The 26,852-nt window shown below is 38.4% G+C and overlaps 1 protein-coding gene across 2 annotated transcripts; it reads right to left on the reverse strand.

The window, feature by feature from the left end:
* Positions 1–2,066: 2,066 nt before the first annotated feature.
* AMTN (amelotin) lies at positions 2,067–14,919 on the reverse strand. Of its 2 annotated transcripts, XM_029930719.1 has the most exons (9): positions 14,840–14,919; positions 14,671–14,739; positions 11,639–11,725; positions 10,008–10,073; positions 8,777–8,866; positions 6,841–6,876; positions 5,751–5,777; positions 3,063–3,327; positions 2,067–2,353 (listed from the first exon to the last, which is right to left on the reverse strand). In XM_029930719.1, the coding sequence occupies exons 2-9, from the start codon at positions 14,722–14,724 to the stop codon at positions 2,343–2,345; spliced, it is 636 nt and encodes a 211-aa protein (XP_029786579.1). In that variant the 5' UTR covers positions 14,725–14,739; positions 14,840–14,919; the 3' UTR covers positions 2,067–2,342. The 2 variants fall into 2 exon arrangements, with proteins under 2 accessions (XP_029786579.1, XP_029786665.1); XM_029930805.1 differs by lacking the exon at positions 11,639–11,725.
* Positions 14,920–26,852: the final 11,933 nt, after the last annotated feature.

Here is a 26,852-nt window from a genome sequence, read left to right on the forward strand (position 1 = left end):
TAGGACGTTATCCACACAGCCATTTTAGAGAATAATTTGCCAATATGCATTAAAATTTTAAACATTAAGAAGCATATTCTTTTATCCAATAATTCACTTTCAGGAATCCATCCTCTGGAAATTCCAGCTGTAGGGCACCTGGGTGGCTAAGTTGGCTAAGCGTCTGACTCTTGATTTTGGCTCAGGTCATGATCTCACTTTGTGAGTTTGAGCCCCACATTGTGCTCTGTGGCGACAGGGTGGAGCCTGCTAGGGATTCTTTCTCTCTCCCTCTCTCTCTGCCTCTTCCCTGCTTGTGCACTCTCTCTCTGTCAAAATAAACAAAAAACTTAAAAAAATGTTTTCAATGATAAATTACATGATAATTCCATTAGATCTTCATTTAATTTTGTTAAAAGCTAGGAACAAGAAACTACTGAGTTGCAAAAGATTATTTTCATTCCCCACACCGGCACTAGTACTTGAAATTCTTCATTTGTTTTGTGTCTTGGAGGTGTTCTATGACAGAACAATTTCCCACACTGAGATTGATGGTAGGTGAGACATAGGTCTTTTTTGGGTAATCTTGAAAAAGCCACTATATAATGAGGGAAAGAGAAGGAAGAGGAGACATGTTCTCGATCGCAGTCAGTCTTTGCAAAACACACAAGTGGGGATTAAGAACGGAGATGGCGAGGGGCGCCTGGGTGGCTCAGTCAGTTGAGCGTCCGGCTTCGACTCAGGTCATGATTTCACGGTTCGTGGGTTCAAGCCCCTTGTCGGGCTCTGTGTTGACAGATAGCTCAGAGCCTGGAGCCTCTTCGGATTCTGTATTTCCCTCTCTCTCTGACCCTCATCTGCTCACGCTGCCTCTGTCTCTCAAAAACACATTGAAAAAGAAAAAAAAAAAAGAATGGAGATGGCGCCCTCAAAACCATTTGTTTGCTTGTAGCCCTTTGGAAAGTCTTCATGTTCCCACAGGAGTAGCATGCTCCAAGAAGACACAGTCTAGATGGTCTAACTGGTAATGATACAACTAAACTAATAATCAAAGCACAGCGAGGTATAGTATAGGGATAAAGTGTTGGTCCTGAAGGACAGACAATTTCAGTTGGTTAGAAGGCTACTGAAAGTCAATAAAATGACCTTTTATAGTGGTGTGGAGTTTGCAGAACACTTTTATGCATTACCTACTTGTGTAAACCTCGAGGGACATTTGTAGCAGGGTTTTTTGCTCCCGTTTTATAGACGAAAAAAAATGAGGCTCAGAGAGAATGTGTGTGTGTGTGTGTTTTGATAAAGTGTCATTCAGGAAACCACTTGATAGCTCTTTTAATTTATAGCACGTGACACTGATGGAAAAATATTTTTGGGAAATTCAGTCTTGATCTCCTCAATTTGGTCATGAAAACTTCGACAATTTCTAGGTATGTTATTCAGACTCTGCAAATCTGAAACATTGTGGCTAATAAATGGTTAACCATTAGTAAATCTTTAATCATGATTTAACTTAACATGCATATATTTTGTGGATGTATATTTTGATTTGTTCCATACTGATGGGTCAAATACAGTGAGAGATGTTATGAAATCTATCCATGTCTCCTTCGTGGGGGCTCTATTGTGGTGTCTGTGAATCATTTCCATCCCTCCCATTCTGAATGAACTGCAATGGTCTGAGTTATAAATTTATTCAGACTAAATGTCTGGAGCAAGGGAATTTAGTGATTACTTCATGTCATTTCTCACTTTTAGATATACCAAAATAAAGCATTAAATGCCAAAATCACTAACTCTGTATGTAAGCAACTTGAGGACAGGCAGTGTGACTTATAATTCTTTGTGTCCACTTCATATTTTAGGAGTGCTCGTAGAAAGTGAAAGCTCTGGCTCTCCTGGGAGAGAGTGGGTAATAAGCTGGGTGTGAGGAAATCAGAAATTATCCTTACATTGCCGAATCTCCAGTCTGTGACTATAGTGCTTCCTACTCCAAAGGAATTTTTCCATCTGGAGCATCATCTAAGTTCTGACATAATGCAGTTTCTGAAAAGATCCTATTTTCTTCTCTCCCCAAAGAAGAAAAAGAGTCAGTTTGAAAATACGTTTAATATGAATACTTTCCAAGTCCAAAGTGGCATAGCATTACATTTCAAAGACAAATTTACCCATTTAATTTTTTTTCAGAAGTCATTATTTTCCAGGAAGAATATATTTTCTGAAATTTCAAGAAAGTTAGGTAAACTAAGAGTTTCTTCTGATATTCTGTAGTGTGTCTCAGCATCTATTCCAGAATATGATCAGTGAAAAAGATTCGCATGCATCCCCACATGTGAGGCGGCTTAGATGAAAAGAATGGAAACAGCTTACTGATTTCCTGGAAGAAAATAAAACACTTTTTAAATGTAGGTAAAAGCATATTGGATTTAAACATTTTTACTTGAGATCAAAATTTCTTTTCTAGGAATAGCAATCTCAAATCATTCTTTTGTTATTTCCAAGGACATTTGGTTCTAGAGATCTGTACATGTTAAATGATGATCTCTGATGGTTGGCACTTAAAGAGCTTAGTTTTGCAACACTTCTTAGGTCCCATCTCAAGAGAATGGCACATGTGTTCATCTACTGTGCTAAGTCCCATCTATTACCAGCAATAGTAATTACTGTTACTGTAGACCGGACGTATTACTGCTTCCAACACTAGGTTAAGAAGGTTCTGTGGCTCATTCATGATCGGTGAGTGGACAAAAGTATCATGATTGATTAACTGTGTCTGCTGTGGGCCTGTGTATGTTTGGGGGTCAGAGGGAGATGAGAAAGGGGGAGCACTGTTTCCAGATACTCCCAGATCCGACCTAAGATAGAAAGTATGTTATACCAGGAACTAAATGTCTCCTTTATGGGTTGATACAATAGAATTGGTAACCCAATAGAAATGTTCCCTCACAGGGCTGGAATAAGCTGTGAGTGTTAAGTACAAGGGAATCTCTGATTTGACTCGGATCTGTATTTGTCGAGGCAAGACAGCCCTGCTCTCGTTCTGCAGCTGACTTTCATGAGGCATTTTCCTGGCTCAGAGAATTTACCATTTGGCGGCCCTGTGGTGGTTTCCTGGGTAGTGGGCTTGTCCCTTTGGAGGCCTGCAGGGGCTGTCACTTCAAAGTCATCATCTGTGTCACTAGGAGTTGGAGAGAAGCCCTCTGGGGTCCCCTGGATGGCAGGATTCACTCGTGCTTGCCCTGCAGGAAGGATTCCATTCTGTGCTTCTGCATTAGCTTGACTGTTGGGCAGAGTGGATCCCGGAAGCAGAGGCTGGAAAATGAGGCCTGTGAAGATTTGTGGGGCCATTGGCTGGAATGAGGGAGGGAAAATGCAAAAAAAGTCAAAGGACACATTTTAATGCTGGTCAATGAGCCTTTTCTTTGAAGGGCAGCAAGATGGGGTAGGAAAGGCAGGACGGAAAAGGAAGACAGTCAGATAAAATAATATAGCCTGGGCTTCCTTAGAGGAAATGCCTCCTTCTACTGAGCAATACTGATGCTGGTTTCGTGACTACGATTCCATGCTGTATTCCATTTGCTTCAGAAAGGATATGTCAGAATCAAGCCAGACATCGGAAAAAGAATATGAAAAATTTGTTCATCTCAGGTGTATGTGGAGGGAGAACTAAGGCAGAAAATCAGTTGTGCTGGGGTCTATCTCTGTTTTTAACCTAAATTATAGTCTCTCTCTTGCCCAGACATTTTTAAAGTAATTTAAGATACGTTAATGGAAGTGTTAATGGAAAAATTAATTCGTTTTCACTCAATCCTCCTCTCATGGTTTGCATCTCTTCAGATTTCTTTTGATGTATTTTTCAAAGGCATTGCAATATTCAGTCAGAAATAGTTCCTTTGTCAATTCAGCCACTTTATTCCTGAGGTTACTCAGTGGAATTCCTCTGGGTAGGTCTGTCACTGATTTGCACCCTGGAAATAAATATTGTTGCTGAATGGCCTGAGGGGGTGCTTGAATGGCTCAGTGAGTTAAGCATTTGTCTTTGACTCAGGTCATGATCTCACAGTTCATGGATGCAAGTCCCGCATTGGGCTCTGCGCTGACAGCTCAGAGCCTGGAGCCTGCTTCGTGTTCTGTGTCTCCCTTTCTCCTGTCCCTCCCCCACTTGCATTCTGTCTCTCTCAAAAGTAAACATTAAAAAAACTAAAAAGAAAAAGAATGGCGTGAATAATTTATTTAAAAGGTAATTCCTGAGCTCCACTGTGAGAGAGATTCTGATTGAGCTGTTCTAGGGCAGAATCCAGAAATCTGCATTTTTTAATCAACACTTTGAGTTGTTTGATTTGTGATCCAACACTGAAGTTTGGGAAGCACTGTCTTAGATTTACCAGGTACCGAAACCAGAATTAGACTTAGGCCAGATGAGAGACAGGAATGGAATACAGATTCAAGCTGGGGGTCATGGCGTCTATAGATTTGAATTAAAGAAGGCAGTAATGCCTCTTTTTAAAAAATAGGACAAAAAGAATAGACTATAAATTACCAAGTGTATTCTCTACAGTAAGGATAAATACTATTTCATGAGGTACGTCTGTGTGTGTGCATGTGTGTATGTGTGTGTGTTAGCTGCGTGGAAAACAGCTATTACCATGAGTTTTACTGGAAAAAAGTTTGAAAACAATTGGTATAGTGAATAGAAAAATGGTTTTCGATCCGAATCTACTGTTTCTTCACGTTGGGAACTAAGTTGCTTGGGTTCTCTGAGCCTCAGTTTCATTACCTATAACATTGGGTTAAAAATCTGTTCTGCGTGGATCTCCTGGCTTGCTCAGTTCATAGAGCACACAACTCTTGATCTTGGGGTTTGAGTTCCAATCCCACGTTGGCAGAGAGTTTACTTTAAAAAAAGCCGGACTTTTCACTTGGTGAGGCTTAAAGGCAGTGCAAAGGCAGAAGGTCTACCAGGGGCCTATTACACAGAATTGACTTAATAACTGGGAGATGTAGATGCTCACGTACCATTGTTGCAGAGCAGCCTCGTCGATTTTATCTGTGAACAATCTAACACATCTTTACCTTTTTTTTTTTTATAATAGAAAGACTTAAAAGAAACCTGTCTTTTTGGATATTGCCTCAGCTCTTAACTTCAGTGTCATGTTTAGAATCTGCATTAACTCATTTTTGTTTTCTAAAATGACTTAAGGGGATATGTATAGAAGTGTTTAATAGTGGTCAGATATGAGTTTTATTTAGGTTCAGCCCTCTAGTTGTTTATGTGTATAGGGAAGAATTTATCCATCACTGTAAGATGCTAGAAAAAGAACATATTTTCATAAAATTAAAAATTTAAGCCAAGAGAGTGAATCTTTCCTGAAATAAATACCAGTATGTATATATTCTAAATTGCATGGTTTTTAATAGTTTAGAATCCTAGATTTTAATCTATAAAATTTAAAAATATGCATTGGATTTCTGGATAGAATTTAATCTGATATCAGTATAGGGAAAACAAAAGCCAAGTCAAATGAGTGGAAAAGTAGCCAGAGAAGGATAGTGAAATCTTCAGCAAGACAAAGAGTAACTTAATGCAAGCACCGATAAAAATGTTCAGTTTACAGTAGCATGCACGAGGGTTAGGGGGTGTGGTCAAAAGAGACCATGTTGGGACAGAAAGCAGGATTGTGATTATCAGGGAAATAATTTGAAATGCTAGTAATTTAATATATACAAGAAATATATGCTATATATATTTATAATAATATATGTATATATTTTACCAATTCTTCTGAGCTTAGGATGGCACCCTAAAAGGAAAATAATAACATGAATAATTAGACAAAATTTAATATACTTGAAGCAAGATATGTATAACATAACTTAATTTGTAAAGAGACATTTAAAAAATTTCAACAATACTTTAACTGCCTCTATGACTTGTGTCACATGATTCAAGCTGGCATATGATATCAGACTACTGACACTTATCATCTGAATGATGTGAAGTCTTCTGCATTTAAACAATTATGTTTCTATTATTAAGTAATACATGCCCATTAGAGGAAACCTGGAGAATGCAGAAATTAAGAAAGAAAAAAAGTATAATGCCATCATATAGAGTTGGGTGGATTTTCTTCCGGAAGTATTTCACATGTCTTTTTTACATAATAGAAGTTATATCATTTATATAATTTGGGTCTTACCTTTTTATTTTAAATACTACACCAACATTATTTAACACTAGTAGTGACAAAATCAAATAAATATCCTTTTTGAATGGTCATAAAATATTTGTTTTATGTTGCACCATTTACTCAAACATCTCCTTTTTATTTAAATTTAAATTGCATCCAATGTTTTTCTCTACTACAAATATTATTTTGATGGATATGTTTGTAAATAAACATGCTGTATTTCGGATTATTTCATTTGCCTGTGCTCCCCGATATGGAATTAAGAATTGATATGAACCAGGTGCTCGGTTAAGCGTCTTACTTCATGATCTCACTCTTCATGGATTCAAGCCCTGCATAGGGCTCTGTGCTGACAGCTCAGAGCCAGGAGCCTGCTTTAGATTCTGTCTTTCTTTCTCTGTGGCCCTCCCCTGCTCCTGCTCTGTCCCTCTCTCTCAAAAATAAATGAACATTTAAAAAACTATTGAATACTGAGGTAGTATATAACAAATAACCAGGTGCCTAGAACAGTGCCTGGTACATAGTAAATGCTCAGTAAGTGTTAGCTCATTACTATCAGTGTCATACAGTGCAAAGTAAACAAGAAACTTGGCAACTTTCTGGTAAATTGAGGCAGGATGACATATTTCACACTAAACTGATTTAAAATAAAAATCACATTGCAAAATAATCTTACCTGGGCTCCAAGGTGGGCTACAATAACTGGCAACATCTGAAAAAGAATGAAAAATTTAATAAAAATTGTTTAAAGCAGATGATATAAATATAGAGACTTCCTTAAAAGTATGTCATATGCCTTGAACAAATATTTGTTACCAATATATCAACTATAATCATTGAGACCTATAGAGTTGGATGGGAATTGGAACTCACCCGATTTGTGAAAAGCAGATTTAGAAACTAGTCCAAGGCAGCACATTAAGGAGGTAGAAGTTACTAAATTGGACAAGCAAAAAATAATTTTGGTCTCAAGCTACTTCCAAACTGCAAGTTATGACAAGTAATAATGATGATAAAATGCATGTGTTTTTGTAATATGGCACCTCAGAAGGTACGTTAAAAATAGAGTTCTAAAATACAAAGATTGATTGAAGCAACTATATTTGGTCTCATAATGGGCACCTGGATATTTTGCTGTTAAAATGGAGCTCTGGTAGGAAATGATGGATGGCATTGTTCTATCATCTTGATACTGGCAGTTCTTATAACTGAGTGAGAATACTTTATTGATCAATAATAATCACATAAATGTTATTGATATGGAAAGCAAAGGCAAAAGAAATGTAGATAAAATTAAATTTCCTTATAACCTGCAGTCCACTGACAAATACTTGAGGCTGGCAGAGAATAATACACCAATAGGAACTCTCTATCTTAATGTTAATGCTTTGCTGTAGGAAAAAACAACCTTAACTTTACAATAGCTAGGCCACCAGGATCTTGTAAATCTTCTTTAACATATGAAAATTTTTTGGAAACTTGCTTTCTCTTTGCCCCTCCCAACTTAAAAGTTTACAACCAATAGCTTCTTACAGTCCCCAGGACAGCTCTTTCTGCCCTCAGTCTTGTCCCTGTGCTTTAATAAAACCACTTTTTTGCACCAAAAGTGTCTTAAGAATTCTTTCTTGACCTTTCACTCTTGGACCACCACTTCAAATCACGTCATTATGAACTTTTAGTTGAAAAAAGATTTGGGTGAGGTGTTGGCATTCTCTAGTACTCTAAGAGTTAACCTAGAGTTTGTCCAAGAGACCTAGGGTTTTAAGGTTTATTTTTATTTTTATAGAAGTTCACATAGTGTCATGCTGTAATGCCCAAGTTTTTAATATCACCCCAAAACCAGAAACCACCAGGGAGACCGAGTCACGCATGCAAAAGCAAAGGGCAGTTTTATTACGGCTTAGGCTCGCCGGGCCTAAGTTCAGTCTCACAGCCTTCACCAACACAGTGGATCCGTGCTGAGAGCCCTGAACAAGGGCTGAGTAGGGTTTTTTTGGGGTTTAGGAAGGGGGAGTTACAAGAAATTGTGACATCCAATCATTATTGTATAACAGCATTGGTAGTAACTTTAACCATACACATTGTTCAGAGCGTTTGTTACTTTTGGCGGGAACCAATTACAACATTTAGAGTACCTTTGAAAATAACCAATTGCAGTGCAAGTTGAGGGTCTTGTTTGGTGACTATTGGGTTAACTTTAACATTAAGTAACAGGGACTAAACTTTATCCATCTCTTGACTTTTCCTTGGGATGACTGTGGTCACCCAGGAAGTCCTCTATGGACAACAGCAAGCAAGAAAAGACTTCTGCTACCTCTCAGTTTCCCCCCTTATATTCTTTACTTTTCAGTCTTCTCCAGCTCTTCACATTTCCCTGTTTCCCACTACAAATGTATTCCGGAGAGGATTTGGAGTGGTGGGCTCGGCTTTCCTCATGTGTTTTCTTCAAGAACCAAATTGCCAAAGATGTTCTATGTTCAGTTGGACATTCCTCTGTAAATTTCTGGGTGAAACTTTCAAGAACCTTAAGAAAATTCTTAAAAAGCCCTTTAGGCTTCTGCCTGATAGAAAATGCTCCCTGATGTTGAACTGAACTCCTGGTTTGAACTTACTTGGGGTTGCAGTTGCTGTTGTGCGTTCAATCCCCCCAGGGCTAGTGGGAGGGTCTGGGTACCCGGTGCTAGTCCTGCAGAAGGATGGAGCTGTAGGGCAAGGAAAAAGATTGCCATTGTGTTGTTGCAGGTTGACCATTCAAGAAATCAAAATGTATTTACCAAAGTTAAAATATGTTTAAAGGGAGGATTCGCTATGCAAATATATGCATTTAGTATGCACACATGAAAAATAGTATGCAATATACTATTGCCTTAGGAATTAGATATAGAGATGAAGTTCAAAGACTTATTTAGTCTACTAGTACAGCCATAAGGTCCAGAGCTAATCTTTCCCATATTAAGTTTTTCTTTAGCATTTAATTCATTTTCTTGAGAATTACTTAGGTGATTTTTTAAAATGTTTTATTTTTGATACAGACAGAGACAGAGCATGAGAGAGGGAGGGGTAGAGAGAGAAGGAGACACAGAACCGGAAGCAGGCTCCAGGCTCTGAGCTAGCTGTCAGCACAGAGCCTGACGCGGGGCTTGAACCCACGAACATGAGATCTGACTTGAGCCGAAGTCGGAGGCTTAACCGACTGAGCCACCCAGCGCCCCTACTTAGGTGATTTTATCTTCCTTTTTCTCTTTTGGCTATAATAACAATGGTTCCTGGGAGCTTTTGATAGCTTTCTTATAAAGAAATTAATCCTTTTATAGGTGTCTCCACAAAAGTTGTGAAGATCATAGTGAAATATCTAGTCTGAATGTGGTTTAATACTGTATTTAAATTTGCCCACTTTAAGCAAAAAAGGAATTTATTATGTTCCCTCTCCCAGAGTAAACCATACAGACAATCCATGAGAACCATGAAGATCTTTCTACCCCTTCTAGTTTTCTCTTGTCAGGGTGATGATAGTGGTCATAGCGTTTGTGTGGGTGTGTGAACGCTGTAGGGGGCAGTGGGGAAAATATGTGGGATGAATGTGCAGAGGAGCTTGAAGGACTGATAAGATGAACTAAAGCAGTGAAGACATAAGAATTTGATTCATTCTTTCAGAAACCCTCTTGCTAAGTAAAACTTTGAATGATGTACTGAATAACATCCAGTGTTCCTACTTTTTTGTGTTTTCTTTCAACTTTTCTACAATGAATTTGTGTATGTGTTTGTGGATGCACATACATGTACACTAAACAGTAGACACTGCATTTAACAACGGATGTTAAAATGATATAAGAGAGTACTTACCAGCTGTAGATCTGACCCCAGTGTGAACATCTGTGTCAGTGGTATTAGGTTTAAAGAGGGGAAGACCTGCAGGGCATAGAAATTGATGTGAGACCAGAGCTTGTCTGTTTCCACCGCGCTGTCAATGGCAGATATACCCAAGTAGCTATACTCCCGTTACAGGTGGATTTAGGTAGATTTAGGATGAAGGGGAATGGAAGTGGCCCTCAGAGTTAAAAATGTGTCAGTGCACCAGGGTGGCACAGTTGGTTAAGCATCTAACCCTGGATTCTCTGGATAGAGCCCTGCCGCAGGCTCTGCACTGACTGAGCAGACAGCCCAGAGCCAGCTTCACATTCTCTCTCTCTGCCTCTTCCCTGCTCATGCGTTGTCTCTCTTAAAATAAATAAACATTAAAAATGTGTAATTTACTCTTATTTCTTATCTCATAATAAATTATATACTTTAGTACTTAGTTTCACATAGCTAATTTTGTCTTCTTTTTCTTAAATGGCATCCCCAAATTATATAAGCTTCAGGTTCCTTAGGGAGTGAAATGGGTTCCTGACTTGAGTGTTCTCTAATGTTCATAGACTAAGAAGTGAACGTTGGACTTTGGTGTTATTGTACTATTTCACAAAGTTTAGAAGTAGGTAAGGAGGGATCCTTTACTTATTTATTTAAAAAATTTTTAAAAATATTTATTTTATTTTTGAGAGAGAAAGAGAGCACAAGCAGGGGAGGGGAAGAGAAAGAAGGGTACAGAGGATCCAAATCAGGCTCCATGCTATCAGCACAGATCCCAGTGTGGGTTCAAACTCTTACATGGTGAGATCATGACTTGAGCCAAAGTCGGGTGCCTGACTGCGCTACAAAGGCATCCTCTTTTTTCCTTCTAACTTGTGAAAAATCATACTTTTTACAAAATTTTCCATTTGTAAAGTGAATTAATAATGCAGGTTCTCATTGTATTCAGAATCTTAACCATTCTAGGATCACATGATATAAAAGTTTTGGCACTAAGTAGAAACAAATCCATGTATTTATTACCCAACTGGAATTTTAATGTTAGTAATTTTTTTATAGTATAGCAATCCCAACCTTTTATTTTGGAAAAATAAGGGTTAATGGCTTATGGCTTCAAAGAGGTATCCTTTAGAGCAGAACCAGGGTTGGATTGAGAAGGTGGAAGCCATGAGACAATGCAGTTTTCAAAAATATTTAAATGTGTTCTGAAGAAACAGATTTTACAGTTATCAGTAACAATGGAACTTAAGAAAACTATAGGAAATCTGAAGTTATTTTTATAGATTACCTCTTAATCCCTGCTAACTCTGGCAGATACCACATGTGGTTATGTCAAGTATTTTGAAGTATGTCACGGCCTTGATGAATTTATCAATAGCTGCAGTTATTGCTTTACAGAGTTTATTATTTGTTGCTAAACAGTAAGGCAAAAGAAAAAGAATGAAGATAGTTTGCTTTTCCTGCTCAAAAATTTCAAAAGTATATTAGTCCTTTTTTTTCTTCCCCAAAGAAAGCCTTTCTTTCTTGTTTGGGCATAAGACTGTGTAAATCTTGATTTAAAATTCACTAGTCTTAACATGTTTTCTTTGTTGGCCTGCAAATGTTCTGCACTGCAGGACTCTTACCTGATTTAGCTGCTGTTGGTTTAGAAGAGTTGCCTGATCTGGAGCCAGCTTTGCTGGAGGAAATCCCAAAGCAGGGCTGAGCTGTGTCTGCAATCAACAAATGTTAGATGGGGTAGAGATGTGTTTGAGGTTTCGAATCCATTTATTTCCAGGATGTTACAAGTTGTCCCAAATGCAGAAATGTCTGCCTTTAGGCTCTGTGTGTTTCTGGAAGCAGTTTTAATTCCCTGGGAAGTTTGGTGTGTGACAAAGGATGGAATTGTAGAGTGAAAAAATGTGAGACCAGAAAGGTGTGGCGGGGAAGGGTCTATGGTGGGGTTGGGCACGTGGATTTCTTGTGGTAGTTCCTAGGCTCCCTTTCCTTTTCTGTGACTGCCTTCCTCCTTTTTCAGGCCGTGAAATACGTAGTCTGCACCCTTGCTTTGTAACATTTGCTTTTTTCTAATGCCTGAAGTTAAGCTGCCATAACTTCTACTGCATTTTCATGAAGCTTCCTGCTTCTGTCTTGTACCTGACAAATCATTTCATGTAATGGAAATTCAGTCTCCTTCTTGGCCTCCTACTGTATTAAGGATAACCAACTTGTGCACCTGAGTGGCTCAATCAGTTGGACTTCTGGCTTTTGGTTTTGGCTCTGGTCATGATCTCATGGTTTATGGGTTTGAGCCCCACATGGGGCTTTGTGCTGATAGTGCCAAATCTGCTTGGAATTCTCTCTGTCTCCCTCTCTCGCTGTCCCTCCCCTCCCCTCTTTCTTTCTCTCTCAAAAATAAATAAACATTAAAAAAAAACCCAACTTGTAGAGGTGAAAATGTCCTTGAAATACACATTACCTAGTTGTATGGTTTTGTTCTATAGATGAGGAAACTGAGGTCCACAGAAGCAAAGTGACCCGCCCAAGGTGATATGGTGAATGGCAGAGCCCTCCACCAGGATCCCTGTGAGTTCTCTTAGTCCTTGAAGAAATAAATCCTTTTTCATTAGCTTCTCTGCATTCAGGTAGAAGCTCCCTGGCCAGGTTGGCTCCAGTTTGCCTATGCTCCCAGCCGCACCCCAGAGGGCAATGTGGTATGGCCCTCCAGCATTGCGTCAGCCCTTAGGTAACTGGGATAGATCTTGAAGGTTCTACTAACTGGTTTCACTCTTGACTTTCCCCCTCAGTTGTAAGAGTTAATATTGGCATTATCTGTGCTTAGAGGTCCCTTTAAGCTTTAAGATTCTGTAAGTGTACTTTTCATCCCCTATAATCTCTTGTCAGCATGGCAGCCAGAGTGGTTCTTTGAAAGCAATCATCTGGTTCTTTCACTTCTTGTTTGACCTCTGCATTGACTTCTATTTTCACTCAGAGTAAAAACCAGAGACTCTACAGTGGTCTGCAAAGTCCTCATGCCTGGGCCTCCAGTGTCTCTCTGAACTTTCCATCCCATCCCATTTCCTTTCACTAACTCTGCGACTGCCATCCAGGTGTTTCTATCTTTGGGATGGATAAGGCTCACTCCTGCCTTAAAACCTCGCCTCCACCTGTTCTCTCTGTCTGGAATGTTCTTACCCCAGACATTGTCTCACTCCCTCACCTGCTTCAAGTCATTGCTTGGTTCACCTTTTTATTGGTCAGGGTCACTTACCCTGGTCACTCTCCTAAATATGTAACTTGTCCCATCACCAATGTGTACCCTATTGTCAAGCTTGGATCTACTGAAAAGAATCACTAGGCTGTTTGAAATGTCTACATTTAAAAATTGATTCATTTTTATGCCTTTATATAATTTAATAAATTCACTCACAAGTAACAAAAAAAAACCTTGTCCATGTGTCCTAATTTTTCACTTGATAAATATCATGACTATACTTTGTAGACATGTCAGTGTCACACCCACATCCCCTGTACCACACACACTCCAGCTGCTCTCACGTCATTGGCTGTTAGCAATCTGCATTAACCTGCACACCACTCTTCAGTCAATCTTGCATGATAGCTGTGGAAAGTTTTATTTATCTTGAGTTTTTACAAATAGTAGGGTAATTTAAATACTCTATAGACATCCTATCTAGAAGAGCTTTTTGGTAAATTTGTTTAAAGTGAAAAATCCAGGTTTTGCAAAAGAAGTACTAATTTACCTTGTCTTAAATTAATGTTTCGTGGACAACTTTAAAGGGGGACATAGGTATATTTGGAGTGAAATAGTATTTGTTGATTGGATAGATGACTATAGATGTGTCTGGTGAGTTCAACTCAAAATGGTTTTTGTCAGTTCTTCTATTTCACAGAAAATTCCTTCTAATTTTTTCTCAGTATATATGCTCAAGCAGCTCAAATGGTCAAAAGTAAGTCCATCTAGAGATCCAAACCACCCATGTATATCTATAAAATATTGGAGGACAATTGAAGTATGTGTTCAAATACTGTCGCTCACTTCTTTCAAAAACTCGATGAAATGTTATAAGTAAAAAATGTTGGCCACTTTGTAATATTCCCTTGCTGTTGTGCCGTTTGATAATGTTCTTAGAGTTTATATACTTGCACAGTTTGGTAACCTTTTCAGAGTTTATACAGTCTAAATGTTCCAATTAAGAAAGTCAGAAAATGTAGTTTATCTCTTTAGTCATGAGAAAACAATTGATTGCCTTAAGAAAGTCTTCAATTATTTTTGGAAAGTAAAATAATTATCCACTTTGAGTAGGTATAATTTAAGGGATTCTTTTTTCCCTCTAGTTTCTACCCTATTGTTCCGTTTAGCTATAATTAAAGAGAATTTAACTATAATTAAACGGAACAATAGGAGCCTTATCCATCCGAAAGATAGAGTGGATGCATTTTTAAAATCTAAGTATTTGAAATATGCACTAACACTTTGAGAAAATAAAAACAGAAAACGTTTATCGTTTTTCACTTTGAGAAAATAAAAACAGAAAACGAAGGGAATGGGTCTTAGGAGAGAGCAGTTTTGATGGAATGCAGGAAGGAAGATAGGTCTACAACCAGTGAGTGCTGCTGAACCTGGTTGGTAATAAAATAAACATGTTGCACTTACTGGTAATGACTGAGTTGATCCTAGAAGATAAAGCAGTAGAATCAGAGTCTTCATGTTTCAAAATGCTGCCTGTAATAACAAAATAGTGTCACTTTTTTCCTCTATTTCCCCCCCTTTCAAAGAAGATCCTTAAAAAAGTTCTATTTGAAATATGATCATTTGACGTTACCTTTATCTCCACTTGGGAAAATGTACAGGTGAAACAATATCCAAAGTCCAGTTGATTTATTGAGTTTCTGTAGTGAATAATTTTACCCGTGGATGAGTTGTAAATTTGTAGAAGGAATTTAAACTCAATTCTAGGAGGCTGGCCACTGAAAGACCAATCAGGACTTAGCTGTTCATGAAATCATTTGGTTTCTCTCATTTCCCAACACTTCATTAGGTGAGTTATTAGCTGCAGACATCATATTACCCAATGTCTACTGTTTGAATAGAGGGTATTTCAGGAAGACATACCTTGTGCAATTAAAAAAAGTGCAAACAATAAAAAAATTACAGTCTTCTTTCACTTTCATCTCCCTCCCAAATGACTTCCCAGATGTATCTGTTTTGTCATGTTTGTATGAGCATATAAATCAAACAGAATGTATAGCTTTGTACATAGTTAAAAAATGAGGGCCATTATGTATTGCTTTGCAACTTTATTAATTTAACAAATAATGGATGACTTCACGTGTCAGTACATATAGACTTATTTCATTTATTTAATGCTTATGTTACATTATGTAACATTTCTTTTAATGTTAACATTTAATCTACTTCTATTGTATTTTGTAATTATAAAAGTGGTACAACGAATATCCTTATAAAAATTGTCTCACATGTTGGAGTATTTCTGTAGGTTTTAGTGTCAGACGTGCTGAATTAAAATATATCTATGTTTTAAATGTCAATAGATAAGGATAAATTGCCATCCAGAAATGTTCAATGGTATGCTTTATTTTAAATGAGAAAAAAATACTGAAACTCAAGCAAAACACAGGTGTCCACTGAGGTTTGTTAAACAAAAAATGAACTAAGTATTCACCATAGGTTTTCAGGGCCCCAGGCTACATTGGAAGGTTTTGAGATGTGTCACCTCTTTAACAGTATTGGTATGGAGGTTAGTTGGGTCTATTCAACAACTTCTAAGTGCAAATCAGTGATGAATCTGTGTTATGCCAGGATTTCACATGGAAGGCCATCTTAGATTTGGTTTGTTTTAAGGTCCAGAATGCCTGTTAACGGAAAATTGTCTGAGACAATGAGGCATTCCAAAGAGAGTTTCTGTAACTATTCATTTCATTACACAATTAATGTTTGTTATTGTCAGAGAAGGATGGGAATACTCTCTGGGAGGGAAACATGAAGTTTAGCAGGTAAGTGCAATAATAGGAACAATCACAGGTATGAAGGACAGCAGGATTAGTTTTGTTGGGGACAGAAAAGCAGGAAAATCTTAATAAGGAGGTGATCCTCAGCTCAGCTGGGTTTTGAAGGATAAAAAAATTATTAAGAATTTTTTATTTTTTAATATTTTAATATTTTATTATTTTATTATTAAGAAGCAGAAAAACTAGACAGACCAAGTGTCTAGATATGGAGGAATGATGTTATTGTTTCCTAGCACTGGAACAAAATGGAGTGAGGGTAGTGGTGTAAGACGGGGTTGGATAGAAGACTAATTTTAACCTTCGGTAGCATTTTGTTTACTTCTAGTACTTATTTTGGCCCTTGATTAGACATTATCTTATCGAACTCCTTCATTATTTCCCAATTGTATGTTCCTCTTGAATTGGATGGAGAGTCCTAGGACCTTGTATTATATTTATTTAGTGTTTTCTATGTTAATAACATTGCAAAGCACCAGATGGTCACCACATGTCAATGGATGAATGGTAGATGTATATGTTCTAGGGATTTGGAGCAGGGTTGAGGTGAAAGAAAACTTCCCAGAAAAAAGGGGGTTTTAAATGGATTTGAAGAAGAAATATAATTGGTGAGACAGAGAATAGCCTGGAAAAGGAGTAAGATTGAGAGGAGCAATGACTATAAGTGCTGACAGATGTAAAAAGGAAGCAACTTTATGTTCTCACAGGCTTTCGTAGATATAGTCACTCATTCCTTTGTCCAGTTAACTCATTCTTCCAACCCATAATTCAGCCTGTATTTACTCTGCATTGTCCTAGCATTGTTTCAGTCCCTGGAAATGAAAGTGAATGGAAGGGGCAAAAATCCCTGCCATCATGGAGCTTACATTTTGGTGGGGGGAAACATTAAATATTCAAGCAGCCTCATTGTGTGGAAAGGACCCGAGGACACTAGGAAATCCACTTTCCCTGGGCACTATTTTCAATGAATGTGTAGGTGGTAAGGCTTCCTTATTTTTAGTTTTTTCTTTTTGGTGAAGGCAGAGTTGAATTCTATGTCACTGTTGTTTCTTGGCCGACGTGAGAAGGCTAGTGCTTTATCTCCAGCCTAGAGTATAGTGCTAGTGAATAGCTCAGTGGAACTGAATCACTGTGACTGTCTGGGCATCAGCTGATTCAGGGGACTGATAGCGCATCCAGTGTCTACTGCAGACATGCCTCCAACCCCAAGTGGGAACGGGACACGCCCTAGCTTGAAAACTGAGCAGTCTGAGCAAACTGAGTTGTGACCAAAATAAACAAGGGAAACTCAGAAGACTGAGTAATTTCTTAGACAAGAAATTTAAAGTCTGAAAGCAGATAACTTACAATAATATAATTATGGAGTTGAGTGTCAAGAAATATGTACTGTACAGGGAAATAAATTCCTAAATCATTATAAAAGTGAGAGACATCAGCAAAAACAGTGAGGTAATTTATTTTTCTGAAATGACTTAGGCTATCAGGATTCATTAAAGTATTTTATGAACTGAGGATGACATCTTTTAAACGTGTAGGTCTAGACATTTCTTGATCTTTCTAATTGGTTTTAGTTTTGTTTCTTTGGGTTATGGACCTCTTTGAGAATCTGATTGAATCTATACACCATCTTCTTAGAAAATGTGCACATTTGTTCATGAACATGATGTATATCAAAAAGCTTTAGAAGTTTCGTGGGTCTCCTGGTAGCCCAGGTTTAGAGTATCTGGTTTAGAAGAATCTTGTGGAAACATCTAATAATTATGTGATCCTTGAACTTTCCAGGCTTTCTCAAGTCAAGTAATCCATGGGGTGTGGGGAGATCTGGAATTACCCAGACCCAAGGTTTTCTTTGTGAATTCCAGTCTAAGAAGAGCCTGTTTGGCAATAAAAGGATAAGGCAGATTGGAAAATTTCTCTCTCTCTTTTCTCCATGTGATAATTTATCCACAACATTAAAAGGTTTTTAGACACACGAGGGCTATTAACTATACCAATAGCTTGACTGAATAAAACAAATAAATGAATAATTGAAAACTGCAATCAAAGTATTCCATGATGCAAGGTAATTCCAATGATAAGCTATTAAACATAAACCTAAATTGTACTGGGCCAGGCATTATACTTGATGTTAGGACACAAGAGTAAGAAAAAAAATCCCTCTTTGACCTTTTGTTGGAAATACGGCAAGTATCTGTTCACAGTCGAATGTGCAGGTAAAATGGAAGTGTGCAGTAGAGGTCAGAAGACAGCCTTAGTGCATTTTCATCTTGTTTCTCTACATTTATTCTTGGTATTCCCTCTGCTTGGGGTCTCATTCTCATCTTTGCTCTCAATATTCTTTTTAACCTTAAAGATCCTTCTTTATGTTACAATCTCCATTTAGTTTTTCTTTCTTCCCCTAATTTGGAGTCAGCTTTTCCTTTTCTAACAACTTTTGGGAATTTGTAGCTTTCTTATTTATTTTATTCTACTTTGGCTGATGCTATTGCTATTTGTGCTTATGTTTTGAGACATTAGATTTCAAGGAAGATCTTGTGTCTTGCTCACTGTAACACCCACCAAAGTATCTTGCATGTGGTATAGCAATTAATACGACTTGAATTGAATTAACACTTGCTTGACTTTGTTAATTTACAAAATTCTTTAAAACTGTTGACCAGTTTGTAGTATCCCAGAGGAAATTAGGGCATATGCTTGGAAATCTGCAATAGAGGCATGTTTTAATGGAGTATTTTGGTGAATGTCAGAACAACCACTAAATTAAGTATACCTAAAATTCTACTTAGTAGAATATAACTATATAAGTTTTTACTATTCTTTTGAAGTTCTGTTTGGATTAGAAAATAGGCATTAGAAAATATGTCCAGACTTCTTGGCAAAGTAGATTGTCCCTTTTCAGAGGTAATAAAGTTCAGTGTGTAGTGCTATTAGAAATGCTGGATATGTTGTATAATACCTATATTCTATAAGGTTGAGCTCAATAGATTGTGGTAACACTGTACTCTGTTTATGTAGAAAAATTAAAATATTAAGAGTATATACTTACAAATTAGAAAAAAGTAAGCTTGATTGTAGATGATTTTCCAAAGTGGAAAAGAATGTTCTGCAAATGGCAACAAATGAAAATGCTGAGGGAAGGGATAAGAAATACAGTACTAGTGTCATGGATTAATTCATAATTTCAGCATTTGGATTATGGCATGATGGCTTAGCTAAGGTTCTGGGATGGTGTTGGGAATTTATGTAGTTTCAGAGTACAAACAATACTGCTGGTTGAGTAGTTACTTTCATTTTTGTCAAAGTAATCAGGAAAATACATAGTTTCAATGTCAAATGGAAGGAAGTTTAGTATATGATTCTGTGGTTCCATATGGAGATTTCAAAATTAGATGCAGAGTCAGTGTAAGATTAATTATCATCACAGGGAGATTCTTTTGTTTCCAAGTAACTTTTGTAGGTTCCAATTTCTGGGCTGTTGTAGTATGGGTGGTTTGCTTTATGGTTATAGCAGATGTTAGTGTGGGACTTATAGTTGTTGCTGAGTTGCACATGTGGTGGTGATGGTGGAAGTTGCTTCAGTAGTGATAGCCGGGACAATGAAAGTTATAGTAGTGGTTTGTGTTTGAGTGTGAAAGATTGAAAATGAAAATATTAGATCTGGATGTGGGGTTGGATAAAGGATCACAGAAGGGAAAATTTAATTTTGATCAGATTGAATTTGTCTAAGTCTCTGGTCGATCTGTGGATTTGGACAGAGTTTGGTGAAATCAGATATTTCTTAATATGGCCTTGGATAAGATTGAGATTTATGAGTTTTTTTCAAATAACATATTTTTGAAAATATTTTGATAGATGAGATTTTGATTGACTATAGAGCTTTGTATGAGTTTTTGCAGAACAAGCAACTGATTAAATGCTGGGAGCCGCACTGGCCTTGCTGGATGACAGTCGCAGCAAGGAAATGGCAGACGTTTGCACAGTTCCTGCCGTGAAGCGTAACTGGTATCTCCTGCTATGGGCTCATATTGGGAATGGGACTGCTGTTATTGACTGGGCCTCACAATGTTCCAAATCAGACTGATATTCCCCGCACAGACACCTCATTAGAAAAAGCATATTCCTGTTTCTACAAAGAAGATTTTAGATAAAGCACTGCTGATGTTTGTCGAAAGGCTCTCCTAATGAGCCTTGTAGAACCAAGACATAGATAATAAGAGAATTTAAAACACAAGATTTACAATTAACTCTGGCCCAGAGAAAAACAAGAGCCGGACATAAGTTACAAAACATACCTTTGCTAATTGGTGCCACAAATACCTTCCCTTACACTGATATCCATAATGAGGATGGGTAAGAGTAGTTAAAACATAAACCCATATATAAAGGCTGACACATTTATGTCTCTATGGTGTCTCTATGGTGCTTACACCTTCAATATCAAATAGCAAGGTTTACACAAGCAAGTTACTGATCAGCTCAAACAGATTTTTCCTTTTGTGAGCCATACAGAATGACCCCTAGCCTACATATATGTCACTCAACCTATTCCTGCATCTTAGCATTATTGGTATAAACAAATGTGTGTGTTATCTGCTTTTCACTAAGAATATCCTGTTACCCTATTAGTTGTAAAAATTTACTACCTCACTGTAATTAGAGTAGTTCTGCAAAAATGCCTCTGTAAAACTGTTTCCGTACACTATTCAAAGCATCTTATCACAGAGATTTATTCGTTGAAAAATTCCACCTTCTGATGTCATGTTAATGCCTGACCTATAAATAAAGATACCAAAACGTATAGGATGGAGATGCCTGCCTGGTGATCAGAAAGAAAACTGTGGCTCTCTCATCCCTTTCACTGACCGTCCATCCTTCAGGTAACCCTGGACCTGGTGGAGCTGGACTCTGGCAACTAAATAGCTGGTAGAAGAAAAACTTTGGATAAGACAATTCTCTGCTTAATAGCTATTTTAGGAAGACAATATGGAAAGATACACTCGATGAAGCAACTGCTGTTGGAAGCATTTTAGTGGGTTGGCTCTTTGTTTATTAGTTATTCTTCAATAGCTTTGTGTACATCCAGGTCTTAACTCAACAGCTGTTTTTGGGCCAGATGTGAATAAGGAAATATTTTACTGATAAGTTAGTTTTAGATGAATTTGTTTTAAGGCAGCTGTTTTTTTAATTAAAAAAATTTAAAAAATATTTATTTTTGAGAGAGAGAAAGGGGACAGAGGGGGGCAGAGAAAGAGGGAGACACAGAATCTGAAGCAGGCTCCTGGCTCTAATCTGTCAGCACAGAACCTGGAGCAAGGCTGGAAGTCATGAGCTGTGAAACCATGACCTGAGACAAAGTTCGACACTTAACTGACTGGGCTACCCAGGAGCCCCTAAGAGGCAGCTGTTTTTGAATGAGTTTTGGATGGTACAGCTCTTTGTATATTAACTTGTTTCAAATAAGTTTGTTTGAAGTGGCTCCTTGCTTAATAACTTCCTTGGACAAGAGAATCCTTTGCAGGCCAGCCTTTCTTAGATGAATTTATGTTGATTCAGGTCTGGGCTAAACAGCTGCCTTTCGATGAGCTTTGGACAGGAAGCTCTTTTCTCGCTAGTGATTTCAGATAAGTTTGTGTAGAACTAGGTCTTGAATGAATAGCTGTTTGGGGATGAATTTTGGATGGGGTAGGTCTCTGTTGGTAAGCTGGTCTCCAACAAATTTGTATAGAAACAAGTCTTGGCTGACCAACTCTTTCTGAAGGAGTTTAGGATGGAGCTATTTTCTTCTCATCGGCTCGTTTGGGGAAAAACTGAATTTAATATGACTTACATTGAGATGAATTTGGACTAAATGCAGGTAAATCAGATTACACTCTTTGTTTGGGTCTAGCTTTCCTTTGCTATTGTCATGGGATTGATCAGAGAGAAGGGTAAGCATAAAAAAGTATCACTAAATCTTAGAAGAGAAAAAAGTAAGTAAATGATGGCAATGGTTTTTTATTTGACCTTCATTTTACTGGGGGGTCTAACCTACCTCTCATGTGTCTATATAATTTAGGTTGTGACTTTTAAAAAATACTTTTAAATGTTTATTCATTTTTGAGAGGATGAGAGAGAGAGAGAGAGAGAGAGAGAGAGAGAGAGAGAGAGAGAGAGACAGCAAGCAGGGGAAGAGCAGAGAGAGCACCAATGGAGGGGTTGGTCTTTGACTAGGTCATTGTAACAGGAATAAAGGAGAAGATGGGAACAGACATAGGTTGATTTGTAGATATGACGGTAGTAAATTAAGGGAATAGATTTGAAGGGTGTTTTTGCTCTGTGAAGTAGTAGACAAGTTTGGGGGTTTTTTTGGTTTTTTTGGTTTTTTTTTTTTACTAAGAGTTGAGGGAGAAAGAAAGAGATTGAGTTTTTAGGCAGGAGAATACATCACATAATCTTTTGGAGTGTGAGTGAGCATGCTGGCAAGAAACTAGTGGTCTGGGACAGGCATCTCCAAGAATTCCTATTGTTCCGCTGTGTGATCATTTCCAGTGAGTGACTGTCAGTGTCTTGGTTACAGTGGTGAGATTCAGAGGTTGTTTCCAGCGGGGTGCCTGCATTACTGTGGGCACTTAACCTTGGTGCTGAGGACCATCATAGCTTCAGGGCAAGTATGGAACTGGCTAGGGATCCTCACTTGGGATTCTCTCACTTGGGATCTTTTCTTCAACGCCACTTCTTCCGAATGACATCCTCACTTTCCTTAACGGAAAGAACATGGAGAAAAAAGGAGCCATTTTTGGAGAACTCTTTTATTCTTCTCAACATAGTTGCAGCTGGACTCATTTTTTTCTTGTTACGATGGAAGAAGTATCCATACGTTTGCTAATAGAGAACGTCTCTACTTTTGTTCTGGATCCCATTCTGTTTTTAATTTCTTAAAGATTTCCTTTTCCAGTTATCTTCCCATCTCTTTTTCTTGGATCATTTCTAGCAGTGTACCAACATGGACCACGTGAAGAAACAACAAGCTTCTCTTGACTCTACGTCTTAATCCAGCACCTGCCTTATTACTTGACTCTCTCTCACAGGAGTTATTTGCATTGTCTCTGTTTCTTTACCTCCCATTTACTCATTTCACATGGCTTCTGCCCCACACTCCACTGAAATTGCTGTCTCTTCAGGCCTCTCGTGACCTCCATGTTGTCAGTGCTAAGAGACAGTGCTTGGTCTTCATCTAATTCAGTCTTTGGGTAGTGTTTGTATCCTTAACCACTGCCTCTTTCTTGAAGCATTTTCCTTTCCTCTCTTGGCTTTCATGATACCACTTTCCTCGGGTTGCTGTTACGTCCCTGATGGCTCCTAGTTTTCTTTATTGTCTTTAGAGAAGTCAGAGCACCTCAGGGTTCAGTGCTAAGTGATCTCTTGCCTTCTCTTTCATGGTCTTCCCTTCTCTTTCCTTTTCATCTCTTCTTCCACCTCTCTCTTCGTGTGATCTCACTCAATTCTATGTCTTTGAATACAAATGCTGATAACACTCAATTTTATATTTGTGCCTAGATTTTTTCCCTATGAGTTCAAATCTGTATACCTAGTGGCCTACTTGAAATCCGTGTCTGGATATCTAAATATGTTTCCAACTGACTACTTGAGTATGCTCTTTATTCCTCCCCCTCAAATTGTTATCATTTTCGTAAATGGTACCATCACCTACCCAGTTTTCCAGGTCAAACACCTAGGATTCATGCTTTATTTGACACACTTTGTCATTTACAGTCAGTACTACTTCTAAAATCCCAAACATCTTGATTTTTCTCCATTTCTGTCCTTTCCTCCAAGTTGCACCCAGTTCTAAGTTTTTTGATCTTGGCATTGGCATCATGGATTAGCTAATTCATTTTTTGCAGGGAGATAATCCTGTGTGTTGTAGGATGTTTAGCGGCATTTTTGGCCTCTACCCACTAGGTGTCAGTAGCATCCTTTCAGTTGTGAAACAAAAACCGGTCTCTAGATGTTGCTAAGTGTCTCTTGGTGGGGGCACTTTTGTACCCAGTTAAGAACTACTGATCTAGTCTAAGATGCCATTGTCACTAACATGCGTTGCTGTGGTAACCTGCAAACTAATCTCGTGGTTCTTACCCCTGCCCCCTGGTCTCAGGGACCATTATGTGTGCATGGACTACGAGCGGCTTCTTCCACTCTGATGCCCCCACAGTTCTCCTTCTGCTCAGCTGTTATAGAACATGTTGATCTCTATGCAGCTACTATAGAACATGCTGGTAATGTCTTGCCCTATTTAAACTTCTTAGTGGCTTTTCATTGAATTTTGTTACTATGATCTATAATCTTTTTAAATGCTTAAATATTAGGTGGAGAAGGACAGATATCATATGTTTTCGCTCATAGATCTAACAGGAGAAACCTAACAGAGGACTTTGGGAAGGGGATGGGGGGAAAAAGAGTTAGGGAGAGGGAAGGAGGCAAGTCATGGGAGACTCTTGAATACTGTAAACAAACTGAGGGCTGAAGGGGGAGGGGGTAATGGTTATGGAGGAGGGCACTTGTGGGGAAGAGCACTGGGTGTTATATGGAAACCAACTTGACAATAACTATAAATAAAAAAAAAATAAATGTTTAAATATTTTAAATTAGAAAAAGTCATTATTTATTAAAATATTTTAATACCTATTTATTTTTGAGAGAGAGAGAAAGAGAGACAGAGCACGAGTGGGGGAGGGGCAGACAGACACACACACACACACACACACACACACACACACGCGCACACATGGAATCTGAAGGAGGCTCCAGGCTCTGGGGTGTCTGCGCACAGCCCATCGCAGGGCTTGAACTCACAAACTGCGAGATCATGACCTGAGCCAAAGTTGGACACTTAACTGACTCAGCCACCCAGAAGCCTGGAAAAAGTCTTTAAATAATTTACTTTTTTGTTAACTTCATCAAGTACTCCTCTTCCTGTAGTTCATTATATCCTTGCCACTCTGGACTCCTTTTTGTTTTCTGGAAGCATGTCAGAGCCTTTGCCTTTGTGTCTCCATCCTCTCGAACCCTTGATTTCTGGTTGCTTGCCTGTCTGGTTCCTTTAGCTCTTGGATTACACATCTTCTCAGAGAGGCCTGAACACTCCAGTGCCTGGGCGGTGGTCTCCATCCCCTTCCATCACACCACTTTGCTCATTTCCTTCACAGCATGGACCACCACTTCTAATGACTTTGTTTACATACTATTTACTTGCGTATTCTCCCAGCTAGAATGCAAGTTTCAGGGAAGTGAGGACACTGTTTTTTCCCTACTGCTATGTTGGTGCCAGGCACACAATAGGCACCTGATAAATACATATTGCATGAATGAATGGGGTAATTTGGCATAGTGGAAAGAACAATTCGCATATTAAGATCAGACATGCTTGTGTTTGAGTCCTGACTTTGGTACTTACTGGCTGGATATCCTCAGGCAAATTAACGAATATTGCTAATCCTTAAATTCTTTGTGTATAAAGTAAGCATTTTTATCTTCTCCTTAGAGTTGAAGGTTTTTATGGCTCTGAACATCTAGTATTGTGCTCAGCATATAGTAAATACTTAATATTTATTTTCTGTTTAGGGACTGAGACCCAAGACAAAGCTGATAGCAGATTGGCATCTGGGGGAAGGAGATGTTCACTGAGTTCCTTTGCTCCTGGCTTTAAAGCAGTATCAGGTCACTTCCTCACAAAGGTGAAGGGCTTCTTTCCCTCCATCCTCACCCCCGGCTCTCCAGTTCTTGATTGCAGGAGTCCATGTTCTAAGCAGGTGGGTTATGGACTGTCAGAATCACCAGTCAATTATACGAGGGGCTCCTGCATTGCGTGGGCTCAAAACCTCAGTAGAGAACATACACAGATTAGACTGTACTGGGAGGGCTTTAGATAAGCTACCTCCGGGTCTCCGCCCTCTCTCTTCTGCAGACTAGTAGCAGAAAATTAGGTGTTTCTGAGATATTAATATGTGGAGTTATTTTCCCCTCTCTTCGTTCATATCCCACTATACCGATTAGCTTTCAATTCAATCTTTGCAAAATCAAAAAAGTGTTAAAAGAGGGAGAAGTTCTTTCTCTAAAAGGAATGCCACTTCCTCTAAGGCTCACACTGTAGCCGAGTTTGAAAGTAACGTATCTTTCTCCTTCTACATTTACAATTCAGTGAAGAAACAAAATTAATCAATCAGTAAGGAGTACTGTTCCTAATATATGCCGACACGACCATGAATTGGAGAAAACAGGAAGAAAAACATAAAATATCCACGTGTTCTCCAGGACTGTCTGGGAAGCTGTCTGACAAAGTTGTGGTATCCGTGAGGATGTTTCTTATTGTTTATTGTTCAACATAATCTCTGGTAACGGTGAAGGACTATTTACCCCCAGTTGGTTCCGAGGGATGATCTGTTTGACTTGGAAGATTATCTGTGACCTGCTCTCAGTCTGGAGAAAAGAACCTTGTTTCTCACTGGTTGATCTTCAGAAACCATATCTGGATGTCTTTTTATTTTGTTTAAGCCTCTGTTGATGATATCCACACTCATCTATATTCCTTGCAGGTGCTACTGTACATTAGGGACATAGTTAGCAAGTCCAAGAACGAGATGCAAGATCATCCTGTGTCAGAGCTGCTTACAATATGATGCCGCATGTTGTTTGCTTCACTTCTAAACTGCAGGTTTCTAGAATTTTTAGATTATAGCTTTTAATTTTTTAAATTTTTATTTTTGAAAGAGAGAATGTGAGCAGCGGATGGACAAAGAGAGATGAGGAACAGAGGATACAAAGCAGGCTCTG

This window comes from Suricata suricatta, chromosome 1, assembly GCF_006229205.1.
Source record: "Suricata suricatta isolate VVHF042 chromosome 1, meerkat_22Aug2017_6uvM2_HiC, whole genome shotgun sequence".
NCBI lineage: Eukaryota > Metazoa > Chordata > Mammalia > Carnivora > Herpestidae > Suricata > Suricata suricatta.

Excerpts from the sequence above, each read along its gene's own strand:
- AMTN (XM_029930719.1), bottom strand. The coding sequence starts at position 14,724 with ATGAAGACTCTGATTCTACTGCTTTATCTTCTAGGATCAACTCAGTCA. Across the intron at positions 5,778-6,840 it reads TAGCCCACCTTGGAGCCCAG|GGTGCCATCCTAAGCTCAGA; the intron begins GTAAGATTATTT and ends TTTTCCTTTTAG. Across the intron at positions 3,328-5,750 it reads TCCTAAGCTCAGAAGAATTG|CCAATGGCCCCACAAATCTT; the intron begins GTAAAATATATA and ends CCCTCATTCCAG.